The following is a 23,523-nucleotide window of genomic DNA, read 5'->3' on the forward strand; positions in this document are numbered from 1 at the left end:
AACATACGCTCATTCTGTTCAGAACAACCCAGGGTAGGACGCCATGTTATCTTGTAACTGTACATCAAACATAGTGATATGACATGAGTTTTATGATATGGAAATGTGAAGTGCACATTTGGACTCACGGGTGTTTGGCTAGCTTGTATGACATCAAAGCGGTATTTATTATAATCCTCAACGTCCTCTTAATTCACAGCATTTCCCTCACTCAGACAACAACAAATGTGCAAAAGTTGCCCAATTAGCGGGAGGGATGGCGGCAACATCTTGTCGCTCGAGGTGCTCTAGTTCAGAACGGCTGTCAGTCAAAACCCATACAGAGCTGTGAAGCACAGAACCTGAGCTCTGACGTCATTTATAGCATGTTACTGTACAGCCACTGCGTTCCAATTTAGCCACTTATCAGTGACCAAATCTGCAATTTCCAACCCGTATACTGGTACAAGTGTAAAGGCTACTCTACAGCGTACATTTCAGTGTCTCTTTACAGTTGCTGCATTTACATTGAATGTTGTGTCAACCCCAGTGTGAGATGCAAACATGTTATCATGATATATTTATGAGAATGATGTTAAAGTCACACGACCATGCCTGTACAGAAACCATATTCAAAATCAGCATCATAAATCATGCATAGTATATATATGTTGTATATACAGTATAACTCAGGCCAGGAGTATTTCCTATAGAGTTGTTCATGGTAAGGAAATACTCCTAGCCCTAAACATAGCACAGGATTGAAGATATTACAGATTGGTATCATAAACAAATCAGTAGACTACAGTATCATAACATGTAAAGTAAGAAAGAGGTATCAACTAGTTACTCCTTCACTCAGTCACTGAGTACATACAGCACAGAGCTACAGATTCTAGATCCGTTTGGCACCATGTCTAGAACAAGAACCAACTTCTCTACTGGCATAATCAATGGGTAGTAATGTAGATGGCAATGCAGTGGTCCCAACAATAGGGCCACACAGTAAATCAATGGTTACAATGAGGTATGTTTAATAAATTGGACTGCTGTCTTTTTCATAGTTTTACCTGCTTTTGGACCGGAAGACAGTAGATGCCAGTAGAATAGGAAATAAGTAATGGAAGTGAGAGGGAGAGAATGGACAAAAGCAAGATTGGTGAGAATGAGAGGATAACGGAGACAGAAAGACAATAAAGGAGAAAGGAGTAGTGGTTCATGTGAAGAAGCCGATGAGAGGCTGAAGGAACAGTCCCAGAGTTCCAGTGATACACACAGTCACAAACACCCACAGGAAGATCCTGTCAATCACCATCGCTACGTACTTCCAGTCATCTTCCACCTGGAGAGAGAGAGAGAGAGAGAGAGAGAGAGAGAGAGAGAGAGAGAGAGAGAGAGAGAGAGAGAGAGAGAGAGAGAGAGAGAGAGAGAGAGAGAGAGAGAGAGAGAGAGAGATAGAGAGAGAGAGAGAGAGAGAGAAAAAAAGAGAGGGAAGAAGGAGCTCGTCAGAAGACAGGGTAGCACAGGTCATTGAAGGCAATAAGAAATATCGTAAGACAAAGAAGGAAAGTGATCTGAGGAAAGGTTCAAAAGGGAATTAATAAATACACTCTCTCTCTCCCTTTCGATCTCTCTCCTTCTCTCTCTTTCTCTTACAGACTTATTGTGTAAACACATCATTGACCTTTCTGAAAATGTTGTGAGGATCACTGTGCTAAAGGATGTCGACGCTGTGTTCCTCCGCAAGGAATATGCAAATTAGGATGTGTGAGAAAAGGAGAAAGACGAAGAATGAGAGAGAGAAATATATATATATATATATATATATATATATATATATAGAGAGAGAGAGAGAGAGAGAGAGAGAGAGAGAGAGAGAGAGAGAGAGAGAGAGAGAGAGAGAGAGAGAGAGAGAGAACGGGACAGACCGAAGGAGTCAGAGAGAGAGAGAATAAACAGTATTCATTGAGCCCCTATATCATATAGCATGATTGGGTCAGGCCAGGTGTGTGTTTTTCTTGACAGGCACATGTGTTCCAGGCACATGTGTTTTCCTGAAGCAACCTGCTGTGGTCCACTGGTTATAGGGTTATAGGGTGAAGTCTCCAGAAGGGTGTATGGCTATTCTGTGTGCATCATTTCAATTCTGAACTCAGGCTTTACTAAGAAAAGACTAAGAAAGGCCTGAGCAACAACAAGCTTATAAGCCAGCTGCAGAGAGAGAGAAAAGGAGAGAGAGAGAGAGAGAGCGGGAGAGAGAGAAAGAGACAAAGAGAGAGAGAGAAGCCTACTAAAGCTCTCTCTCAAACAGCTGTCTCACAAACAGTTTTATACTGCATGTAAAAGAGTTTAACAGTTTAGATTAAACCAGGTAGAAACCAGGAATAATACCCCATGGAGTTCTGCACTCTTTTAAATAATACACTGCCTCAGTTGTGTCTGTTTGTGTCTGGGTGTGTAAGAATATATACCGTATACTGGGGTATTTGGAAAAAGCCACGGGATGGTTTTTCAATACTGTCAATAACATTGAAACCATTTCTTTGAAGTTTTTTAAATAAATGTTAATATTTGTAGCTACATTTTAAGTAAATACCTGCAGTCAACTTGTGCAATACATTAGCAGATTGTGAGTATCATTTTTGAGTTACTTGTATACTTGTATAGTTTAGGTCAGAAACTGTAGAAAATGTTAGCAATGCGCTCGTTAGCATTTAGTTAGCATTCTCTATGGGATTTTACATGTACTTGTTAGAATTGCTAACCTTCAGATTACAGAGTATCAGTGGGGTTTGAAGACAGTGCCCCTTGTGTTCAGTGCCGTTATTACCGAATATCCCGATATGGCACAAGGTCAGTTTGAAGGTATGACAATCTGGATACGGCCCAAGCCTAGTTGTGTGTGTGTGTGTGTCTGTGTGTGTGTGTGTGTGTGTGTGTATGACTGTGTGCATGGCTGTGGAATTTCAAGAGTGCATGGCCCAGCACATTTGGTCATTTCATTTAGCTGAAGTCCAAAAACTGCTTGTATTTTATATACCACTTCCACTGGACAAGCTGCAATACGGAGAATGACAAGGAAATCCTTCTGCTTTCTTCAGTTCCCTATTAGGGATGTAATCCAAAACCTTTGCTCACAGAGACTTACATTGCAGAACATTTCTCTGTAGTTACTGTGTAATAACTTGGTAATAACCAATAACTGAAGAACAGGTAACTCTGTAATACCAATGTAATAACCAATAACTGAAGAACAGGTAACTCTAATAATTATGTAATAACCAATAACTGAAGAACAAGTAACTCTCTAATAACGATGTAATAACCAATAACTGAAGAACAAGCATTTCGCTACACCCGCAATAACATCTGCTAAATATGTGCATGTGACCAATACAATTTGATTTGATTTGATTTGAACAGGTAACTCGCTAATAACGATGTAATAACCAATAACTTTAATTGCTGTTTGATCTGGCTTTGGAATATAGCGTTTTTACCAGCGTCTTGGTTTTTTCTTCGCACCACATTTTTCGTTCAGCTTTTCGCTTTGGACGTTTTTATCTGCTCCAACATGAACCTGTCTTGTAAGGTTGAATGCCTCCTCTCCTACTCAGCCTCCCGACAAAGGCTTCTCCCAAGTGGGTGTGACACCTTTTCCCATTGCCGGCTGCACTGCTACTTGGATCCCACCCGACGATCTGCTCCCCGTCTGCCCTGGCTTGTCTCCCCGTCTGGTACAGGTACCCCTGCACCAGAGTGTTCTGAACACTGATGTTAACCTTTCTGATTATAACATTTTTTGGCAAGACAGATCTTCCAAAGGTGTTGGAGTAGCAATCTACCAAGGAACACTTCCAGTGCTCGGTTGTCTCCACCAAGTCTGTCCCCAAACAATTTGATTTTCTGGTTTTAAGCATTAAGCTATCTAATCGCTCTTTGTTGACTGTTGCTGGGTGTTATCGTCCACCATCAGCACCGGCCTGTACCCTACCTGCCCTTAGCTCTCTCCTGGCCCCTTACACTAAGTCTGAATTTGTCCTGCTAAACTGGGACATGCTTAAACCACCTGAGCAAGTCTTAAAGCAATGGGACTCACTAAATCTCGCTCAGATTATTAACAATACCACAAAGTAGGACTCCAAACACCCAGAAAAGGCTACTCTTCTTGATGTTTTCCTCACAAATAATCCTGATACGTATCAGTCTGGTGTTTTCTGTAATGACCTTAGTGATCACTGTTTTGTGGCCTGTGTTCGTAATGGCTGCTCAGTTAAACAACCTGTCCTGATTCTTGTTGAAAAACGTTAATGAGCAAACCTTCCTTCATGACCTGGCCTCTGTAAATTGGTATAGAATCAGCTTGATCCCCTCTGTAAAAGATACTTGGACCTTCTTTTCTGGCTCGGCACACAAATATTCAGGCTGACTGTCTATCGTTCAGGCAAATGAGAAATAAGTGCACTCAGGCTCTCCAGGAGGCCAAAGTTAGTTACTTTAAAAAGCAGTTCTCTCTCTGTGGGTCTAACCTCAATAAGTTCTGGAAAATGAAAATGGTGAAAGACCTGGAGAATAAACCCTCCTCCTCACAGCTGCCCATGTCCCTTAATGTTGATGATGTGGTTGTTACTGACAAGGAGCGTATGGCTGAGCTCTTTAATCACCACCTCATTAAGTCAGGATTCCTATTTGGCTCAGCCATGCCTCCTTGCCCGTCCAACATTTCCTCATCTCCCAGCCTTTCTAATGCGACTAGCCATGATGCTCCTCCCTCTTTTTCCCCTGCCCTGCTACACAGCTTCTCCCTACAGGCGGTCACTGAGTCTGAGGTCCTAAAGGAGCTCCTTAAACTTGACCCAAAAAAAACATCTGGGTCAGATGGTGGTCCTCTGTAGCTCAATTGGTGGAGCATGGTGCTTGTAATGCCAGGGTAGTGGGTTCGATCCCCGGGACCACCCATACGTAAAAATAAATGTTATGCACATGACTGTAAGTCGCTTTGGATAAAAGCGTCTGCTAAATGGCATATTATATATTATATTATATATTATATGGTTTAGTTCCTTTCTTCTTTAAGGTTGCAGCCCCTATCATCGCCGAGCCTATCTCTCACCTTTTTAACCTGTCTCTCCTCTCTGGGGAGGTTCCCAGTGCTTGGAAGGCAGCCATGGTGCATCCTTTATTTAAAGGTGGAGATCAAGCTGATCCTAACTGTTATAGGTCCATTTCTATCTTGCCCTGTTTATGTTGTTGGAAAAACTTGACTGACTTTCTTGATGTCTATAGTATTCTCTCTGGTATGCAATCTGGTTTCTGCTCAGGTTATGGATGTGTCACTGCAATCTAAAAGGTCCTAAATGATGTCACCGCTGCCCTTGATTCTAAGCAATGTTGTGCTGGTATTTATATTGACTTGGCCAAAGCTTTTGATACGGTAGACCATTCCATTCTTGTGGGTGGCTAAAGAGTATTGGTGTCTCTGAGGGGTCTTTGGCCTGGTTTGCTAACTACCGCTCTCAAAGAGTGCAGTGTGTAAAGTTAGAACACCTCCTGTCTCAGCCACTGCCTGTCACCAAGGGACACCCCAAGGCTCGATCCTTCTCAATTTACATCAACAACATAGCTCAGGCAGTAGGAGGCTCTCTCAACCATTTATATGCAGATGATACAGTCTTATACTCAGCTGGCCCCTCCCTGGATTTTGTGTTAAACACTCTACAACAAAGCTTTCTTAGTGTCCAACAAGCTTTCTCTGCCCTTAACCTTGTTCCGAACATTTCCAAAATAAAGGTAATGTGGTTCGGTAAGAAGAATCCCCCCACCGGTGTGATTACTACATCTGAGGGTTTAGAGCTTGAGGTGGTCACCTCATACAAGTACTTGGGAGTATGGCTAGACAGTACACTGTCTTTCTCTCAGCACATATCCAAGCTGCAGGCTAAGGTTCAATCTAGACTTGGTTTCCTCTATCGTAATTGCTCCTCTTTCACCCAAGCTGCCAAACTAATCGTGATTCAGTTGACCATCCTACCCATGCTAGATTACGGAGACGTAATTTATATATCGGCAGGTACGGGTGGTCTCAAACGGCTAGATGTTCTTTACCATTTGGCCAAAGATTTGCCACCAATGCTCCTCACAGGACACATCACTGCACTCTTTACACCTCTGTAAACTGGTCATCTCTGTATACCCGGTGCAAGACCCACTGTTTGATTCTTATTTATAAAACCCTCTTAGGCCTCACCCCCCCTATCTGAGATACCTAATGCAACCCTCATCCTCCACATACAACACCCGCTCTGACAGTCACATTCTGTTAAAGGTCCACAAAGCACACACATTCCTGGGTTGCTCCTCTTTTCAGTTTGCTGCAGCTAGTGACTGGAAAGAGCTGCGAAAAACACTACATCTGGACAGTTTTATCTCCATCTCTACAGTCGTGGTCAAAGGTTTTGAGAATGACACAAACATTAATTTTCACAAAGTCTGCTGCCTCAGTTTTTATGATGGCAATTTGCATATACTCCAGAATGTTATGAAGAGTGATCAGATTAATTGCAATTCATTGCAAAGTCCCTCTTCGCCATTGAAAATCCCCAAAAAAGCTCTGCCACAAAAGGACCAGCTGACATCATGTCAGATATTCTCTCGTTAACACAGGTGAGAGTGTTGACGAGGACAAGGCTGGAGATCACTCTGTCATGCTGATTGAGTTAGAATAACAGACTGGAAGCTTTAAAAGGAGGGTGGTGCTTGAAATCATTGTTCTTCCTCTGTTAACCATGGTTACCTGCAAGGAAACTCGTGCCGTCATCATTGCTTTGCACAAAAAGGGCTTCACAGGCAAGGATATTGCTGTTAGTAAGATTGCACCTAAATCAACCATTTATCGGATCATCAAGAACTTCAAGGATAGAGGTTCAATTGTTGTGAAGAAGGCTTCAGGGCGCCCAAGAAAGTCCAGCAAGCGCCAGGACCGTCTCCTAAAGTTGATTCAGCTACGGGATCGGGGCACCACTAGTGCAGAGCTTGCTCAGGAATGGCAGCAGGTAGGTGTGAGTGCATCTGCACGCACAGTGAGGCGAAGACTTTTGGAGGATGGCCTGGTGTCAAGAAAGGCAGCGAGGAAGCCACTTCAGGAAAAACATCAGGGACAGACTGATATTCTGCAAAAGGTACAGGGATTGGACTGCTGAGGACTGGGGTAAAGTCATTTTCTCTGATGAATCCCTTTTCCGATTGTTTGGGGCATCCGGAAAAAAGCTTGTCCAGAGAAGACAAGGTGAGCGCTACCATCAGTCCTGTGTCATGCCAACAGTAAAGCATCCTGAGACCATTCATGTGTTGGGTTGCTTCTCAGCCAAAGGAGTGGGCTCACTCACAATTTTACCTAAGAACACAGCCATGAATAAAGAATGGTACCAACACATCCTCAGAGAGCAACTTCTCCCAACCATCCAAGAACAGTTTGGTGACGAACAATGCCTTTTCCAGCATGATGGAGCACCTTGCCATAAGGCGAAAGTGATAACTAAGTGGCTCGGGGAACAAAACATCGACATTTTGGGTCCATGGCAAGGAAATTCCCCAGACCTTAATCCCATTGGGAACTTGTGGTCAATCCTCAAGAGGCGGGTGGACAAACAAAAACCCACAAATTCTGACAAATTCCAAGCATTGATTATGCCATCAGTCAGGATGTGGCACAGAATGTGGCCCAGAAGTTAATTGACAGCATGCCAGGGCGGATTGCAGAGGTCTTGAAAAAGAAGGGTCAACACTGCAAATATTGACTCTTTGCATAAACTTAATGTAATTGTCAATAAAAGCCTTTGACACTTATGGAATGCTTGTAATTATACTTCAGTATACCATAGTAACATCTGGCAAAAATATCTAAAAACACTGAAGCAGCAAACTTTGTGAAGACCAATACTTGTGTCATTCTCAAAACTTTTGACCACGACTGTACATTCAAAGACTCAATCATGGATACCCTTACTGACACTTGTGGCTGCTTCGTGTGATGTATCATTGTCTCTACCTTTTTGCCCTTTGTGTTTTCTGTGCCTACAATATCTGTACCATCTTTGTGCTGCTACAATGTTGTGCTGCTGCCATGTTGTGTTGCTACCATGTTTTTGTCATGTTGTGTTGCTGCCATGCTGTGTTGTTGTCTTAGGTCACTCTTTATGGAAAAGCATTTCACTCTGTAAAACTACGTAATAACCCAAAGCTACCTCTTTGGCCTTGTTGCGTGTCCTCATGTTCTCAGCGATGTACTTGACACTCTCGATGGCCTGTTTGATCTCTGGTGACACCACAGAGAAGGCCACCACTGCATTGACGTTGGGTGGGGTGTTGAGCGCTCGGGGCAGTTTGGGTAGGTCCGGCTCAGAGGGGGCAGGAAGGGGCACCACCGGGGGTACAGTGGCGATGGGCACCTCTTTCCCCTTACAGGGGAAATTAGGCTTGTTCTGCACTTCGCCGTACTCCACACAGTTCATCGCCCCCACCTGCCCCCTTTCGGCGGTGACCGCACCCCCGTCCACCTGCACACACCCGCCCCCTATTCCTCCCCCAATGCTATTCTTCCTCTTCTTCCCCGTTCCACTCGCTCCTCCTCCTTCTACACCCCCATCTCCAATACTCCCCCCTCCTGTTCCATCTCCTCTCCCACTCCCCACGGAGGAGGGGCAGCCCTGGTCTACAGGCCTCCTCATGAGCATCACCTTGGGCAGCAACCCCAGGAACACAGACCTGACCCAGGCCGGCATGGTGTGGGTCATAGGCGTACGGTAGTGGACGTTCAGCACGAACACAGTGATGACGATGGAGAGGGTGACGAAGATCATGGTGAAGAGGAGGTACTCCCCGATGAGAGGGATGACCAGAGACGTAGACGGGATGGTCTCAGTGATGACCAGGAGGAACACAGTGAGCGACAGGAGGACGGAGATACAGAGGGTCACCTTCTCTCCACATTCAGAGGGGAGATAGAAGACGAGGACGGTGAGGAAGGAGATGAGGAGACAGGGGATGATGAGGTTGATAGTGTAGAAGAGAGGCAGGCGTCTGATGTAGAAGGAGTAGGTGATGTCTGGGTAGATCTCCTCGCAACAGTTGTACTTGATGTCGTGTTTGTAGCCCGGTGCGTCGATGATCTCCCACTCGCCACTCTCCCAGAAGTCTTTGAGGTTCACCTATGGAGAGACAGTAGTATGTCAACCATAAAGCAGAGCCAGAGGAGTTCTATCCTAGAAGGAGATGAAGAGGGCTTCGACTGAGATTACGTCATAAAAAAGACAAGGAAGTAATTCTGGTTGAAATTGACAAAGAAAACCATAAAGCCAGCCACATTGAATTAGCCAACAAATATAACCCATTTATTTAATGTGGCTAACTAGCTAGCAAACGAGTTAGTTAACTAGCTAACCAGTGGGATTACTGACCTTTGACCCTATGAGCACCAGGTCAATCTTGGCCTTGTCGTAGGTCCAGGAGCCAAACTTCATGGAGCAGTTCTGGTAGTCGAAGGGGAAGTAGGTGATGTCCATGGGGCAGGAGGATTTAAAGATGGCGGGGGGGATCCAGGTGATGGTGCCGTCAAACTTCAACAGAGCTTTGGTCTTGTCCTCAACCAGGAAATCTCCCACAGCACTGAAGAGAGGGGAGATATGATAGCATAGCATTTAGCACTGATGGCAAAAAAAAAACACCACCAGAACTGAAGATTAGAAAATGGGTGATGGTTAGAGTTGTCACACCCTGATCTGTTTCACCTGTCTTTGTGATTGTCTCCACCCCCCTCCGGGTGTCGCCCATCTTCCCCATTATCCCCAGTGTATTTATACCTGTGTTCTCTGTTTGTCTGTTGCCAGTTTATTTTGTTTCGTCAAGCCTACCAGCATTTTTCCCCTTGCTGCTGTCTTTCTCAAGTTCCTGTTTTCTAGTTTTCCCGGTTTTGACCATTCTGCCTGCCCTGACCCTGAGCCTGCCTGCCATTCTGTACCTTGTCACACCACCCTGGATTATTGACCTCTGCCTGCCCTGACCCTGAGACTGCCTGCCATTCTGTACCTTTTGGACTCTGATCTGGATTACTGACCTCTGCCTGCCCTTGACCTGTCGTTTGCCTGCCCCCTGTTTTTGTAATAAACTTTTGTTACTTCAACACTGTCTGCATCTGGGTCGTCTCCTGAAATGTGATAAGTGTATCATTTAGCACTGATGGCTAAAAAAACACCCCCAGAACTGGAGAGGAGACAGTGGGTGATGGTTAGCGTAACATTTAGCAGTGATGGCTAATAAAAACACCCCTAGAACTGGAGAGGCGATCATGGATGATGGTTAGCATAGCATTTAGCACTGATGGCTAAAGGGCAACAAGAGAACATAATAACAGGGGCGCAACTTTGGTTTTAGAGGTGGGTGGATAAACACTCCAAACAGCCTACCCGACCGCTCGGAGGTGTCTGCATGGTCCTAAAGCACACCGTTGCCTCGTTTTGTATCACATCCCAATGATAAAACTGGGGGGGACAAACATGCCATTTCGTGAAAGTTGCGCCCCTGCATAATAATGTACAGAGTTAAGAGATTGAGCTCACTTGTTGTAGAGGACGATGTCCGGCCTCCATATCTTATTGGAGGGCACACGAATGAACTCAAGTCCGTCATACTCAATGGGAACCCATTTCAGTTTGTAGTCATTCCAGACCTGCAACAAAGATTTTAACAGTGCTTTAACGGGGTATTAAGGGGTATAGACTAAACTTCTTAGATCAGATAACTTGACTTACATGTCTCAGCCATAGATTGGTTTCCATAATCTGATTGACTTCATCCTGAGAAGAAATTGAAATAATATGAACATGAAGTCATAGCATGTACGTAATTAAGTAAATCGGTCAAATAAATAGGCAAAGTAATATCCTTATTTGCTCCAGTAATGATGCAGGTGAGTCTCACCACTTTGACCAATTGGGATATGGAGACCTCAAACTCCACGGTGACAGGGTCAGAGACATTCTCCACTGGCCTGATGAACTGGTTGTATCTCCTGAATAAATTCCTGAACAGCCTGTCCTCCCCCTTAGATGACAAACAGCCTGAGAAAGAAAGAAAGAGAGAGAGAGAGAGAGAGAGAGAGAGAGAGAGAGAGAGAGAGAGAGAGAGAGAGAGAGAGAGAGAGAGAGAGAGAGAGAGAGAGAGAGAGAGAGAGAGAGAGAGAGAGAGAGAGAGAGAGAGAGAGAGAGAGAGAGAGAGAGAGAGAGAGAGAGAGAGAGAGAGAGAGAGAGAGAGAGAGAGGGGAGAGGAGAGGAGAGGAGAGGAGAGGAGAGGAGAGGAGAGGAGAGGAGAGGAGAGGAGAGGAGAGGAGAAAGATAATCTTCACTTGGGCGGTCCTTTTACAAAATAGTAGGGTAGCTTTTAAAATCATTACCATAAAGAGATTCTCCCTTGTCAGGCTTTAACGAAGGGGACTTTGAGGAGAACATGAGTTTTCATCACTTTGTCCACATTAAGGTCTTAATCAATGGCTCTTTGCTGCGGATGGAGAGGAAGTAGAAAGTTGTGGTTGATTGAACTATGGTGTGTGAAGAGTCTCACATTGGAGCTGTTTCTACATAGGAAGGCAAGTGGAAGCTTTTAGCGAATCCTGCCAGACTGGAACGCAGTGTGTGTGTGTGTGTGTGTGTGTGTGTGTGTGTGTGTGTGGTGTACCCGACCCTGTTAAATTCTGAGTGTACCTGGCAAAATAGGAATGAAGGTCATTTAGTGACGTGCAAAAAACCTCCCCCGCTGGTGACAATATATATATATATTTATTTTGTTTGGGGGGGAGTAGATCAGCTTTAATATTGCAGATAGATTGTAACTTCCATCAATGTAATTGTCTGCATCACTTCCAATCCCCCATATGGTTTTTTTTTCACGCAAATATATATGTCCAGTATATATACATATACATACATACACATACATATACACATACATACATATAAATACATATACATACATATATATACATATCCTTTTTAAAAATATATTTCCCTTTATTACTTTCCAACCCCACCACCCCTTCCCTAATTGGAGTAAACTAGTGAACAACAACGCTTAGACCTCTACTTCCAGCTTATACATACTATATACATTTTATTGACACAGTCAGTAATTCTATTTTGTTTGTTTTTACTCCTGAACTTCCTCTACCCTCAACCTCTCCGTTCATTTTCATGATGTCCATCCGGTTTGCTTCTATATGCCATATTTTTCTAACTGCTCTTTCACAAAAGCTCTCAACCTATAACCTATATACTTATTATGGACACAGTATGCTTTACATTAGTTATCATGTTGTTATTAGTTGTTGTTAGTTGTTATTAGTCCCATCCTTCAGCTCCATTCAACACCTCCCATCTACCTCTTAACACCATCCTTATTGGATTTCTATTCGCCATATATTTTTCAACTGTACTGTGATGTTTCAAAAAAAGTTCTGAACCCTTTCTGAGTGTTCTGAGTGTACCTGGCAAAATAGGAATGAAGGTCATTCAGTGACGTGCAAAAAACCTCCCCCGCTGGTGACTTGGTTGCCGGGACGATGCACGGAACCCACGCCTGTCCGAGCAGAAAATCATGCCTCACTTGGGACATCCCTCCTCCCCTCACCACTCCTGCCTCGGTCCCGGCTTCAATGGACACCAGTCTCTTAATTCCCCCCCCCTCTCTCTCTCTCTCTCTCTCTAACCTTCACTCTCCCTCTCTTCTTCTCCATTTCCTCTTCTTGCCCACCCACTCTCTCCTTTCATCCTTTTCCCTCTCTCTCTCCTTCCTTTCCCTCCATCTCTCTCATGGTTAATTGAACACAGCCTTTAAAAGACAACCAGTCTCTCTTCTCTCTCCCCAGTCTGCACACTCCAGAGTCAGCTGTCTGTCTGTCTGTCGTTCTGTCTGTCTTTGTGCTGCTGCACCAGTAGACAATTAACACCAGTACAGCCTAGATACTGGGACCAGTGGATGTGAGTATCAGTGCATCACCCCTCCATTCTGTGACCAGACAGTAGAGTGAACACCAAATGGATGAACGCATTTAGCGACTGAAAGTGCAAACAGGGCAAAAACAACAGCAAAACATTTCCTGGTAACGATTCATTAATAAAATATGGTCTTTTAAGGGACGCTTTTATCCAAGTCACTTGCAGTTAACATGAATTTAGTAGGTTATATGTGGCCCAGACAGGTATTGAACCCACAACCCTGCTAGTACTGTTCCAACCAAATGAGAGCCACACGTCTCTTTTATTTATACCAGTCAGATGTTTAGATTACACCTGAAAAACATGGATCCTATTTAACTCAGAACCTTATTGACTAAGAAGTCAGTGGGAACTTCAGCTCAAAACAGTTGGTCCTCGCTTTGTGCAGAGGGGCATTGTCATGCTGAAACAGGAAAGGGCTTTCCCCAAACTGTTGCCACAAACTTGGAAGCACAGAATCGTCTAGAATGTCATTGTATGCTGTAGCGTTAAGATTTCCCTTCACTGGAACTAAGGGGCCTAGCCCGAACCATGACAAACAGCCCCAGACCATTATTCCTCCTCCACCAAACTTTACAATTGCCACTATGCATTCGGCAGGTAGCGTTCTCCTGGCATCCGCCAAACCCAGATTTGTCCGTCGGACTGCCAGATGGTGATGCGTGATTCATCACTCCAGAGAACGCATTTCCACTGCTCCAGAGTCCAATGGCAGTGAGTTTTATAGCACTCCAGCCGACGCTTGGCATTGCGTATGGTGATCTTAGGCTTGTTTGCAGCTGCTCGGCCATGGAAACCCATTTCATAAAGCTCCCGACGAACAGTTCTTGTGCTGACGTTGCTTGCAGAGGTAGTTTGGAACTCGGTAGTGAGTGTTGCAACCGAGGACAAACTATGTTTACACACTACGTGCTTCAGCACTCGGCGGTCCCGTTCTGTGAGCTTGTGTGGCCTACCACTTCGCGGCTGAGCCGTTGTTGCGCCTAGACGTTTCCACTTCACAACAACAGCACTTACAGTTGACCGGGGCAGCTCTAGCAGGGCAGAAATTTGACGAACTGACTTGTTAGAAAAGTGGCATCACTGAGCTCTTCAGTAAGGCGATTCTACTGCCAATGTTTGTCTATGAAGATTGCATGGCGGTGTGCTTGATTTTATACACCTGTCAGCAATTGGTGTGGCTAAAATAGCCAAATCCACTATTTTAAAGGGGTGTCCACATACTTTTGTATATATAGTGTAACGCTCAACATCTGGCGTATGTTACCACACACAGCCCTGGGATCTTTCAAACATGACCGGGCTCCAAACTGTATTGTCATCTTGAAAGATTACATATCCAATGATGTTGAAGAGGATCCATAGGGTAGCAGATGATTTGGGGATTTCCCTTTTGCCAATGTGACTCTGGTGTGCCCAATGGTAACATGATGAGTAGAATTTCAACATGAGTCTTACATTTACATTTTAGTAATTTACATTTTAGTAATTTAGCAGACGCTCTTATCCAGAGCGACTTACAGTTATTGAGTGCATACATTATTTATTTTTTATTTTTCATACTGGCCCCCCATGTGAATCGAACCCACAACCCTGGCGTTGCAAACACCATGCTCTACCAACTGAGCTACATCCCTGCCGGCCATTCCCTCCCCTACCCTGGATGACGCTGGGCCAATTGTGCGCCGCCCCATGGGTCTCCCGGTCACGGCCGGCTACGACAGAGCCTTGTCATTTTCACTCAAGATCTATTCAGTCCTTTTAGGTCATACAGTCCTTATGCCAATTATCATTAACAGAGCACTTTATGTTTTTTTTTAAAATACGTTTTTATATATATATATGCTCTCTTGCCATTGCCAACTCCTTATGGAATTGTTTTACAAAACATGTTTGGCTTGACAATGGAGTTAGCAAAAGCACAAACAGATCTGGGACCAGGATAATATGCTGCTTTAATGAGGAAAGTTCTTACTTGTAATTACTGTACTGTATGTGGTTGTTTTACCTACCTTAGTTGAATACACCGACTGAAAGACGCTCTAGATAAGAGTGTCTGCTAAACGACCAAAATGTAAATGTAAATAGGCTCAAATGTCAAATGTGGCTAAATGTGGCTCAAACGTCTCCTAAAGTCTCCTCAAACATCTTCTAACATTTTCCCACAGCCAGCCAGTCCCTAAAGCTCCATGTTACAGTAATAAACTCTGTAGAAGTTAGAGTACAAATTTTCCACAAGTTTCCTGAGGTCACTTGAAGCGGCACCGAGCGCTGCCGAGTCTTAGAGCTTAATGAAAAAGCTTCTCTCCAGAGAGAGCAAAGTGGACGGCTATAATTTCTGCCTTCGCTACCTGCCGACGTTAAAACACAGCACTGGTCCCTGATTGGCTGCGCTCTGAGAACGTTGTTTAAGCCCCTAATTGGGTAGGGGAAACGAGGGCAATTATAATCTGTTCATTAATTGGACCTTTTGTTCGCACTGAAAAATACAAAAAATACATTTCCTCTGCTCCTTCCTTATTTCCCCCTCCTTCATCCTTCTTCCTTTCTTTCTAAATCTCTGATTGGAAGGTTTCTTACATCACATTAACTTAACAATAACCTCTCACTTTTTAACTTCTGGTGACATCACTGTGACAGAAACAGGCAGCCTTCCTATTAAACATGGGTCAGTCAAGACGCAAGTATGTGTGTTTGTGTGCTGTATGGAAACAGAAAGACCTAGAAACAGAAGTGTATATATGATTGAGGAAGAGCACGAGGAATTGGTCCTCCTACTGATTCACTAGCTCTTCATCCTAAATCTCAGTCCTGATAAACTAAGACTAACCCTCAGAGACAGCTCTTAGAAAACACTAAGCAGACGCATAGAAGTCTGTTCAAACGGGCACAGATTTGGAGTTAAGAAGCCAAACAGAGTGTTCCTCTCTGTGTTAATGGAGCAGAGAGCTCTAGAGACCTGAAGCCTTTGATCAGGCGTGTGCTTGACGTGATCGACCATGAGGCGTGAGGCTGTTGCACGTTCCCATGGAACTAATTACGTCCAACAATAAGCTGAAGGCTCTGATTGGTCTGAGAGAGAGTTAGTGTGTGTGTGTGTGTGTGTGTGTGTGTGTGTGTGTGTGTGTGTGTGTGTGTGTGTGTGTGTGTGTGTGTGCGTGTGCGTGCATGCGTGTGTGTATTTGTGAGCGAGAGAGAGAGTGAGAGTGAGAGAAGGGGAAAAAGAGGGAGGGAGAGAGAGAGAGAAAGAAGAGAGGAGATAGCGTTTGTTGTCAGAGTGTTACATTGGGGCTGTCTGGGACATGCTTTATGATTCACCTGAGGAATGAGAGTGCGTGCGCACATTCACGTGTGGCCTCTATCCATCCACCCTTGATTACCATACTTCCCATATTGCTCCCATCTGCTCCCCTGTTGCATGCAGAATGCCACAGTGAGGAGCTGATGCTGATGTCTGCTAGCCAACTATTTAGCAACCTTGCTACCTGAGGTCATCAGGAGTTTATGGCGTATCTCTAACAACAACAAAAACGCCATTCCCTGTTACTAAAAATTCCACTGAACCTCTCACACTCCAACTGCCCCACACCAGGGACACACACACGCAGACACAGATGACACACACACTCAGAGACACGTGAACATCAGCGTACTTGGATGGGATTCCACAGGAGATGTACACTCTTAGAAAAAAGGGTTCCAAAAAGGGTTCTTCGCTGTCCCCATGAGATAACTATTTTTGGTTCCAGGTAGAACCCTTTTTGGTTCCAGGAAGAAGACTTTTGACTTCCATGTATAACCCTCATTGTTCTACATGGAACCCGCAAGGGTTCTGCCTGGAACCAAAAGAGTTCTACCTGGAACCAAAAATGGTTCTTTAAAGGGCTCTCCTATGGGGACAGCTGAAGAACCCTTTTAGGTACTAGATACTTTTTTGTAATCTGGATAGTCAGAACTGCAACGCACAACAGAATCTACAGACTTCACAAATGTGTGTGACAAGAACGTGGCGTATGCATCATGATTCATTAATGTATAGTACCAGTCAAAAGTTTGGACACACCTACTCATTCCAGGGTTTTTCTTTATTTTTATATTTTCTGCATTGTAGAATAATAGTGAAGACATCACAACTATGAAATAACACGGAATCATGTAGTAACCAAAAAAGTGTTAAACAAATATATTTTATATTTGAGATTCTTCAAAGTAGCCACCCTTTGCCTTGATGACAGCTTTGCACACTCTTGGCATTCTCCCAACCAGCTTCATGAGGTAGTCACCTGGACTGCATTTCAATTAACAAGTGTGCCTTGTTAAAAGATAATTTGTGGAATTTCTTTCCTTCTTAATGCGTTTGAGCCAATCAGTTGTGTTGTGACAAGGTAGAGGTGGTATACAGAAGATAGCCCTATTTGGTAAAAGACCAAGTCCATATCATGGCAAGAACAGCTCAAATAAGCAAAGAGAAACAACAGTCCATCATTACTTTAAGACATGAAGGTCAGTCAATCCGGAAGATTTCAAGAACTTTGAAAGTTTCATCAAGTGCAGTCGCAAAAACCATCAAGCGCTATGATGAAACAGGCTCTCATTAGGACCGCCACAGGAAAGGAAGACCCAGAGTTACCTCTGCTGGAGAGGATAAGTTCATTAGCGTTACCAGCCTCGTAAATCGACAATTAACTGCACCTCAGATTGCAGACCAGACAGACACATCTCAACATCAACTGTTCAGAGGAGACTGTGAATCAGGCCTTCATGGTCGAATTGCTGCAAAGAAACCACTTCTAAAGGACACCAATAAGAAGAAGAGACTTGCTTGGGCCAAGAAACACGAGCAATGGACAGTAGACCGGTGGAAATCGGTCCTTTGGTCTGATGAGTCCAAATTTGCACAATCTGCACGAGATCCACTTAACATTGCCTGCCCTGTGTGTGTGTGTGTCTAAAACCAAAGTGCCAAGCAATAATCACACAGCAATCGTGTTACAAGGATCCTCAAGCCTTTGAGTCGCTAGTACACAAACACAAACTCATGTGCACACACACACCATGAAAAGGCAAGTTGGGCAGCAGTTTTACTGTACGGGTTGTGGGAGAAACACAGCACTGCTTTGCAAGGGTCCAGACGTAAGACTGGAGCTGGGTGTAAGGGTTTGGAAAGGGTTGGTGAAGATTAAGCTATTTGATTTGGCCCATTGCAACCAACAGGCAGAACTTGCATCTGTGTATAAGCACTGTATTGCTTAAAATGCTACTAACGGGAGATTGCATCCACATGCGTGTTAAGACTAAACTTGCTTGCAACCAAAAACCCACAAGAATAAACCAGCAGATCAGTTAATCTCATGTTACCGTGTCAAGCGAGTTTAATACCAGACGGCTGTGTCTAGGTTCTCTACTCATGCCCCCCAATGAATAAGCATCAAAGCCGGGACCGAAAGACTGAACAGCTTCTATCTCCAGGCCAACAGACTGTTGAACAGCTTCTATCAGCTTCTATCTCCAGGCCATCAGACTGTTGAACAGCTTCTATCTCCAGGCCATCAGACTGTTGAACAGCTTCTATCTCCAGGCCATCAGACTGTTGAACAGCTTCTATCTCCAGGCCATCAGACTGTTGAACAGCTTCTATCTCCAGGCCATCAGACTGTTGAACAGCTTCTATCTCCAGGCCATCAGACGGTTGAACAGCTTCTATCTCCAGGCCATCAGACTGTTGAACAGCTTCTATCTCCAGGCCATCAGACTGTTGAACAGCTTCTATCTCCAGGCCATCAGACTGTTGAACAGCTTCTATCTCCAGGCCATCAGACTGTTGAACAGCTTCTATCTCCAGGCCATCAGACTGTTGAACAGCCATCATGCAATCTCCTGTAGTAGGAGACAAAGACAGACTCTCACACACACACACACACACACACACACACAAGCTCACACACAAGCAGACTCCTGTACTCACATATAGACTCACATACATACACGCATCAGCCCATACTCACACACAGCCAACGCTGCTGTCCCATGTAAATAGACATTAAACAATGGACACTTCCCTTTATTTATTTTTACTGTTTTTCACACTGGGTATTCATATACCGTATACTCACATAGCTCATTCTAATATATCTACTAATGTACATTGCATTTTGTTACACTGTTTATACACACTGCATATTTATCTACTGGGTTCTTCACTATTGTTTACTCAATAAATTACTGAGAAATAATTGTATTTCCGTTGTAAATATAATAATAATATGCCATTTAGCAGACGTTTTTATCCAAAGCGACTTACAGTCATGTGTGCATAAATTTTTACGTATGGGTGGTCCCAGGGATCGAACCCACTACCCTGGCGTTACAAGCGCCGTGCTCTGCCAATTGAGCTACAGAGGACCACATTGTACTGAATGATTGACAAATAGTTCAATCACTCCTTAGTCTGCTCGATTACTAGGTTTTATTCACACTCAAGAATATACTCTGTAGAGGGCGAACATGTCTTGGAACATTTGGAAGCAATTGAGATCATCTGTGTGGGTGATCTTAGCGGGTATTGATATCTTAGCGGGTATTGATAGTTTGACGAGAGATCAACTGGAGATAATACATACGGTGACCAACAATGGTTGCAATAGGCCCTTTTAGGTTCTATTGTAATCTGGACAATTTGATGCCAGTTGGATAGCCTAGAAACAGTATATTACCGTAAACCACTTGGCAAAGTTTTATAATAACACCATATCTGTCATGCACCCGTCCAGAACAGGTCAAGGACAATAGGTGAAGTAAACCCTGGTGGTTTTACAGAGACCTTCTTCTCATGACTCCAATTATTTTATTGTTTGTCATTTAGCAGACGCTCTTATCCAGAGCGACTTACAGGAGCAATTAGGGTTAAGTGCCTTGCTCAAGGGCACATCGACAGATTTTTCACCTAGTCGGCTCGGGGATTAGAACCAGCAACCTTTCGGTTACTGTCATAACGCTCTTAACCACTAAGCTACCTGCCGCCCCTGGGACTCACAACTCTCTCACCATTAGAGAGAGTTGAGTCCCAGTCTCTCACAGGCTGCTACAGTGGGACCACCGACAGAAGGGTACACCCAGACAAGGCACAGGGGCTATAAAGCTGAAGCATTGGTTTAGAACGTTTTCTCACCACCAAATATGGTAGTGAGAGGAAGTCCAGTCGCGGGTAGTGGGAGAGGATGGAACTAGGTGAAACTGGTCCAACATTCTGCAAATTTTCTCATCAATGAAACATCTGATCTCAATAAATGTTGATGTTCCCAAAACTAGAATCTGTTACGAACACAGTGCACTAAGTTTTATAGACTTGAGGCATTGCCAAAGTAAAAAAAAAAAAAGTGCTTTGTTTAGAAGGAGTGCAAGGTCGAATGCACACGCGCACTTCACAGAGGAGGTGTTCCCTAACGGAAATACGCAAATACATGCTACAACGCGCCAACAGGATCTCGCAAGCTTGTGCTTGGCTTTGCCCACCTCCTTGCTTGTTCTGCCCACTATGCTTCATTTGCTCCCACTGTAAACGACACAGATGAACTACAGTATCTTGAGTTAGTTATAAATATATTTGGTGGGACTATAAGGCACTTAGCCCCTGTCCCCTGGGAAGTCTGTAGGGAGCAGGTTAGGAACACACACACACACACACACACACAGGGTCAGAACGCCTTAACCAACCCACGAGGATGAGGGTCTTAGAGGAAGGGTCTTACATACACACACACACACACACACACACACACACACACACACACACACACACAGTGTGAGAGAGAGAAAGACACACAAAAACACACTGAGAGACGGATAGAACCAGAACCAGCCCTGGGCACCGAGATGAGAACAAACAACAGAACGTTGTGACACGGGAGAGAAGAGAACAGAGTGGAACTGCATTGTGGCTAAACAGAACAACAGAACATAACGGAACAATAAAGTTAGAGTAGAAGAGAACAGAACAGAACAGACATAGGCCTATAGAATGCAGAGACATAGGATGAGATGTAGGTGTTCCTCAACCCAGACAGTCCAGATTACATGACCATGTCAGTCTAACCACAGCTCTGGAATGGACCGTTATATTTACTCAAGGTATAGACAAACCCGATGTGTGTATGATGCACAATGTTCAAGGCTAGGTTCGGCTACATGCAGCTTAGTTTGGTTTGGAAGCATAAAGCTTATTGTTGTCATTTATTTTATCACGTTCCATCTGTTTTGAAGAGACACGGCTGAACTGATACGTCAGTAACGCACTCAGCACGCATATACGAATCAATGGACATGTATGCGGTAAAAACAGAACTCATATGTTACGTGCGCGTGAATGCACGCGGTGCTGTTGTCTACGGTAGCTCGATGGCTGACGTAGGCCTACTGTATAGTATACTAATGATGTGACATGTCACCAGCACTGCTCATCCCCTGGGATAACGAACCGTAGCCTAGGCATACCGTTATATTATGTTCATCTGAATAGATAGCGCTGCGATTTTGACCTACTTTTGTAGCCTATAAAAAAATATATATTTATGGGGTTTAGTTTATTCTCCAAGTTAGGCTATCACATAATCGCACGCAAAGACAATTACTTTGGTTGAAAAGCTTAAACATGCCAACACAGCAATCTTTACAATGTATTTCGTGAATTTCTGTCGGAAGATGTTGGCAAAGTTTCCTATGTGATATGCTGCGGATAGAAAGACGGGGTGTCTAGTGCGTCTCACAATCAGAAGGAACACCCCACCAACAACGCAAACTGTTTACAATGAGACAGAACACACATAAATAGGCTTAACAATTGATGTATCTGTGTAATGAATAGCCTAGCCAAAATTATACTATGTGAAGTCTGCAGTAGCGTTCAGCTCTCTCCTATTGTGAGTTGGTTCAGCGCTCCCCAAACTCTCCGACATCCGCACGTCTTCATAAAGCTTCTCTTCTCTTACCTTGCGCTGTCAAGACCACGAGCAGAAGAACCACGGTGACTATTCCGGAAGGATTCATCTACACCTCCGTGTACTGGGAATGTCTTTTATATAAGAAGTAGGACTATTTGGTAAACACACAGCAGGAGTCGATTGGGAAAATTTAGAGATACATTTTTCTGGGCACTGCGCATGGGGAGGTTGATGTCAGCGCGCGCTCTCCGAAATTGAGAACTTCGGCTTGTCCCGCCCCCACCTCGGGCGCAACCTCACGCGCCCGTGTTTTTTTCATGAGGTAGTAATTCTAGATATATAAACAGTTATATAAACATGAACAATAAAGCCTACTATTGTTATCACAGGATAGCTCTAAGAAAAGTTACAACACATCAAAACCCATTGTAGGCTAAGGTATAGGTTACGTGTCGTGCCGTGCGTTCAGACAGGATGGTTGCGCGCACCGCCACTCCCGACTTTTTCATCATTCATTTAGGGTTAATTGTTTCACTTATTGTTGTTGTCTCGTGCCTGTTACCATGTCTCGTGCAGGTGCTCACTGCTGTACCTGGTTGTTTCCCTTTATCTGAATCCAGGCTTCATCAGAACACCTGATTCATGCAAAAGAGGACACAGCCAAGGTAGGTCATGTCAGGTAACCTCCCTCTCGCGCTCGCTCTCGCGCTCGCTCTCTCATTAGTATAACAGGGAGTGAGTAACCGAGAGGTATGGTCTCTGTGTTTGTCATGACCTGGCTGGTTAATTGGACAGTATAAATGTGCCTCCTATTCCTCCTGTTCCTCCTGCCAGCTAAATAAGATGACCTGGTCACAGAAAAAGCACCATAGAGTATAGGGCATCATCATGTCCCCCACTCTATGGTTTTTGTCTTAATAAGGGATTAGATCTGTATATATAAATCTATGGATTAGATACACGCTCATTCATAGTAGACTACATATTCGCTCACATTACACACTTATACACACACACACACACACACACACACACACATACACATACACACACAACTGACTGCTGGGCTGTAAATGACCTATTTAGACACTTAATTGATTTTGCACGCATAACAATGATCAGACAGCTAAATATATTACTTAGTAACTTCTGACTAGCAGAGTCCTGGAGGATAATGCAGCGCTGTGTGGCTCTATCGCACTACTTACAGAGGCAAGGTGCAGCATATGCTGAATATGAGCTCCACTTTATGCAGTCATACATATTAGCTTTAGTGTTTGATACCACCTAATACACTACATGGCCAAAAGTATGTGGACACCCATTCGGCTCTTTCAGCCAAACCCGTTGCTGACAGGTGTATAAAATTGAGCACACCGCCATGCAATCTCCATAGACAAACATTGGCAGTGGAATGGCCCGTACTGAATGCAAGTCAGTTAGCCAAATGTATGCCCTGCTAGAGCTGCTCCGGTCAACTGTAAGTGCTGTTATTGTGAAATGGAAACATCTAGGAGCAACAACGGCTCAGCCGCGAAGTGGTAAGCCACACAAGCTCACAGAAT

The 23,523-nt window shown here is 44.1% G+C and overlaps 1 protein-coding gene across 1 annotated transcript; it reads right to left on the reverse strand.

Annotated features, from left to right (window-relative positions):
* Positions 1–188: 188 nt before the first annotated feature.
* Positions 189–22,184, reverse strand: LOC121533644 (neuronal acetylcholine receptor subunit alpha-3-like). Its single transcript, XM_045205885.1, has 7 exons — positions 22,007–22,184; positions 10,954–11,093; positions 10,785–10,829; positions 10,593–10,702; positions 9,435–9,642; positions 8,223–9,185; positions 189–1,321 (listed from the first exon to the last, which is right to left on the reverse strand). Exons 1-7 carry the CDS (start codon positions 22,062–22,064, stop codon positions 1,196–1,198), a joined length of 1,650 nt encoding a protein of 549 aa, XP_045061820.1. The 5' UTR covers positions 22,065–22,184; the 3' UTR covers positions 189–1,195.
* Positions 22,185–23,523: the final 1,339 nt, after the last annotated feature.

This window comes from Coregonus clupeaformis, chromosome 2 (assembly GCF_020615455.1).
Source record: "Coregonus clupeaformis isolate EN_2021a chromosome 2, ASM2061545v1, whole genome shotgun sequence".
Lineage (NCBI taxonomy): Eukaryota > Metazoa > Chordata > Actinopteri > Salmoniformes > Salmonidae > Coregonus > Coregonus clupeaformis.

Coding starts and splice junctions, on each gene's coding strand:
- LOC121533644 (XM_045205885.1), bottom strand. CDS start 22,064: ATGAATCCTTCCGGAATAGTCACCGTGGTTCTTCTGCTCGTGGTCTTG. Junction 10,703..10,784: donor CCAATCTATGGCTGAGACAT/GTAAGTCAAGTT, acceptor TCTTTGTTGCAG/GTCTGGAATGACTACAAACT. Junction 1,322..8,222: donor CACGCAACAAGGCCAAAGAG/GTAGCTTTGGGT, acceptor CTCTCTCTCCAG/GTGGAAGATGACTGGAAGTA.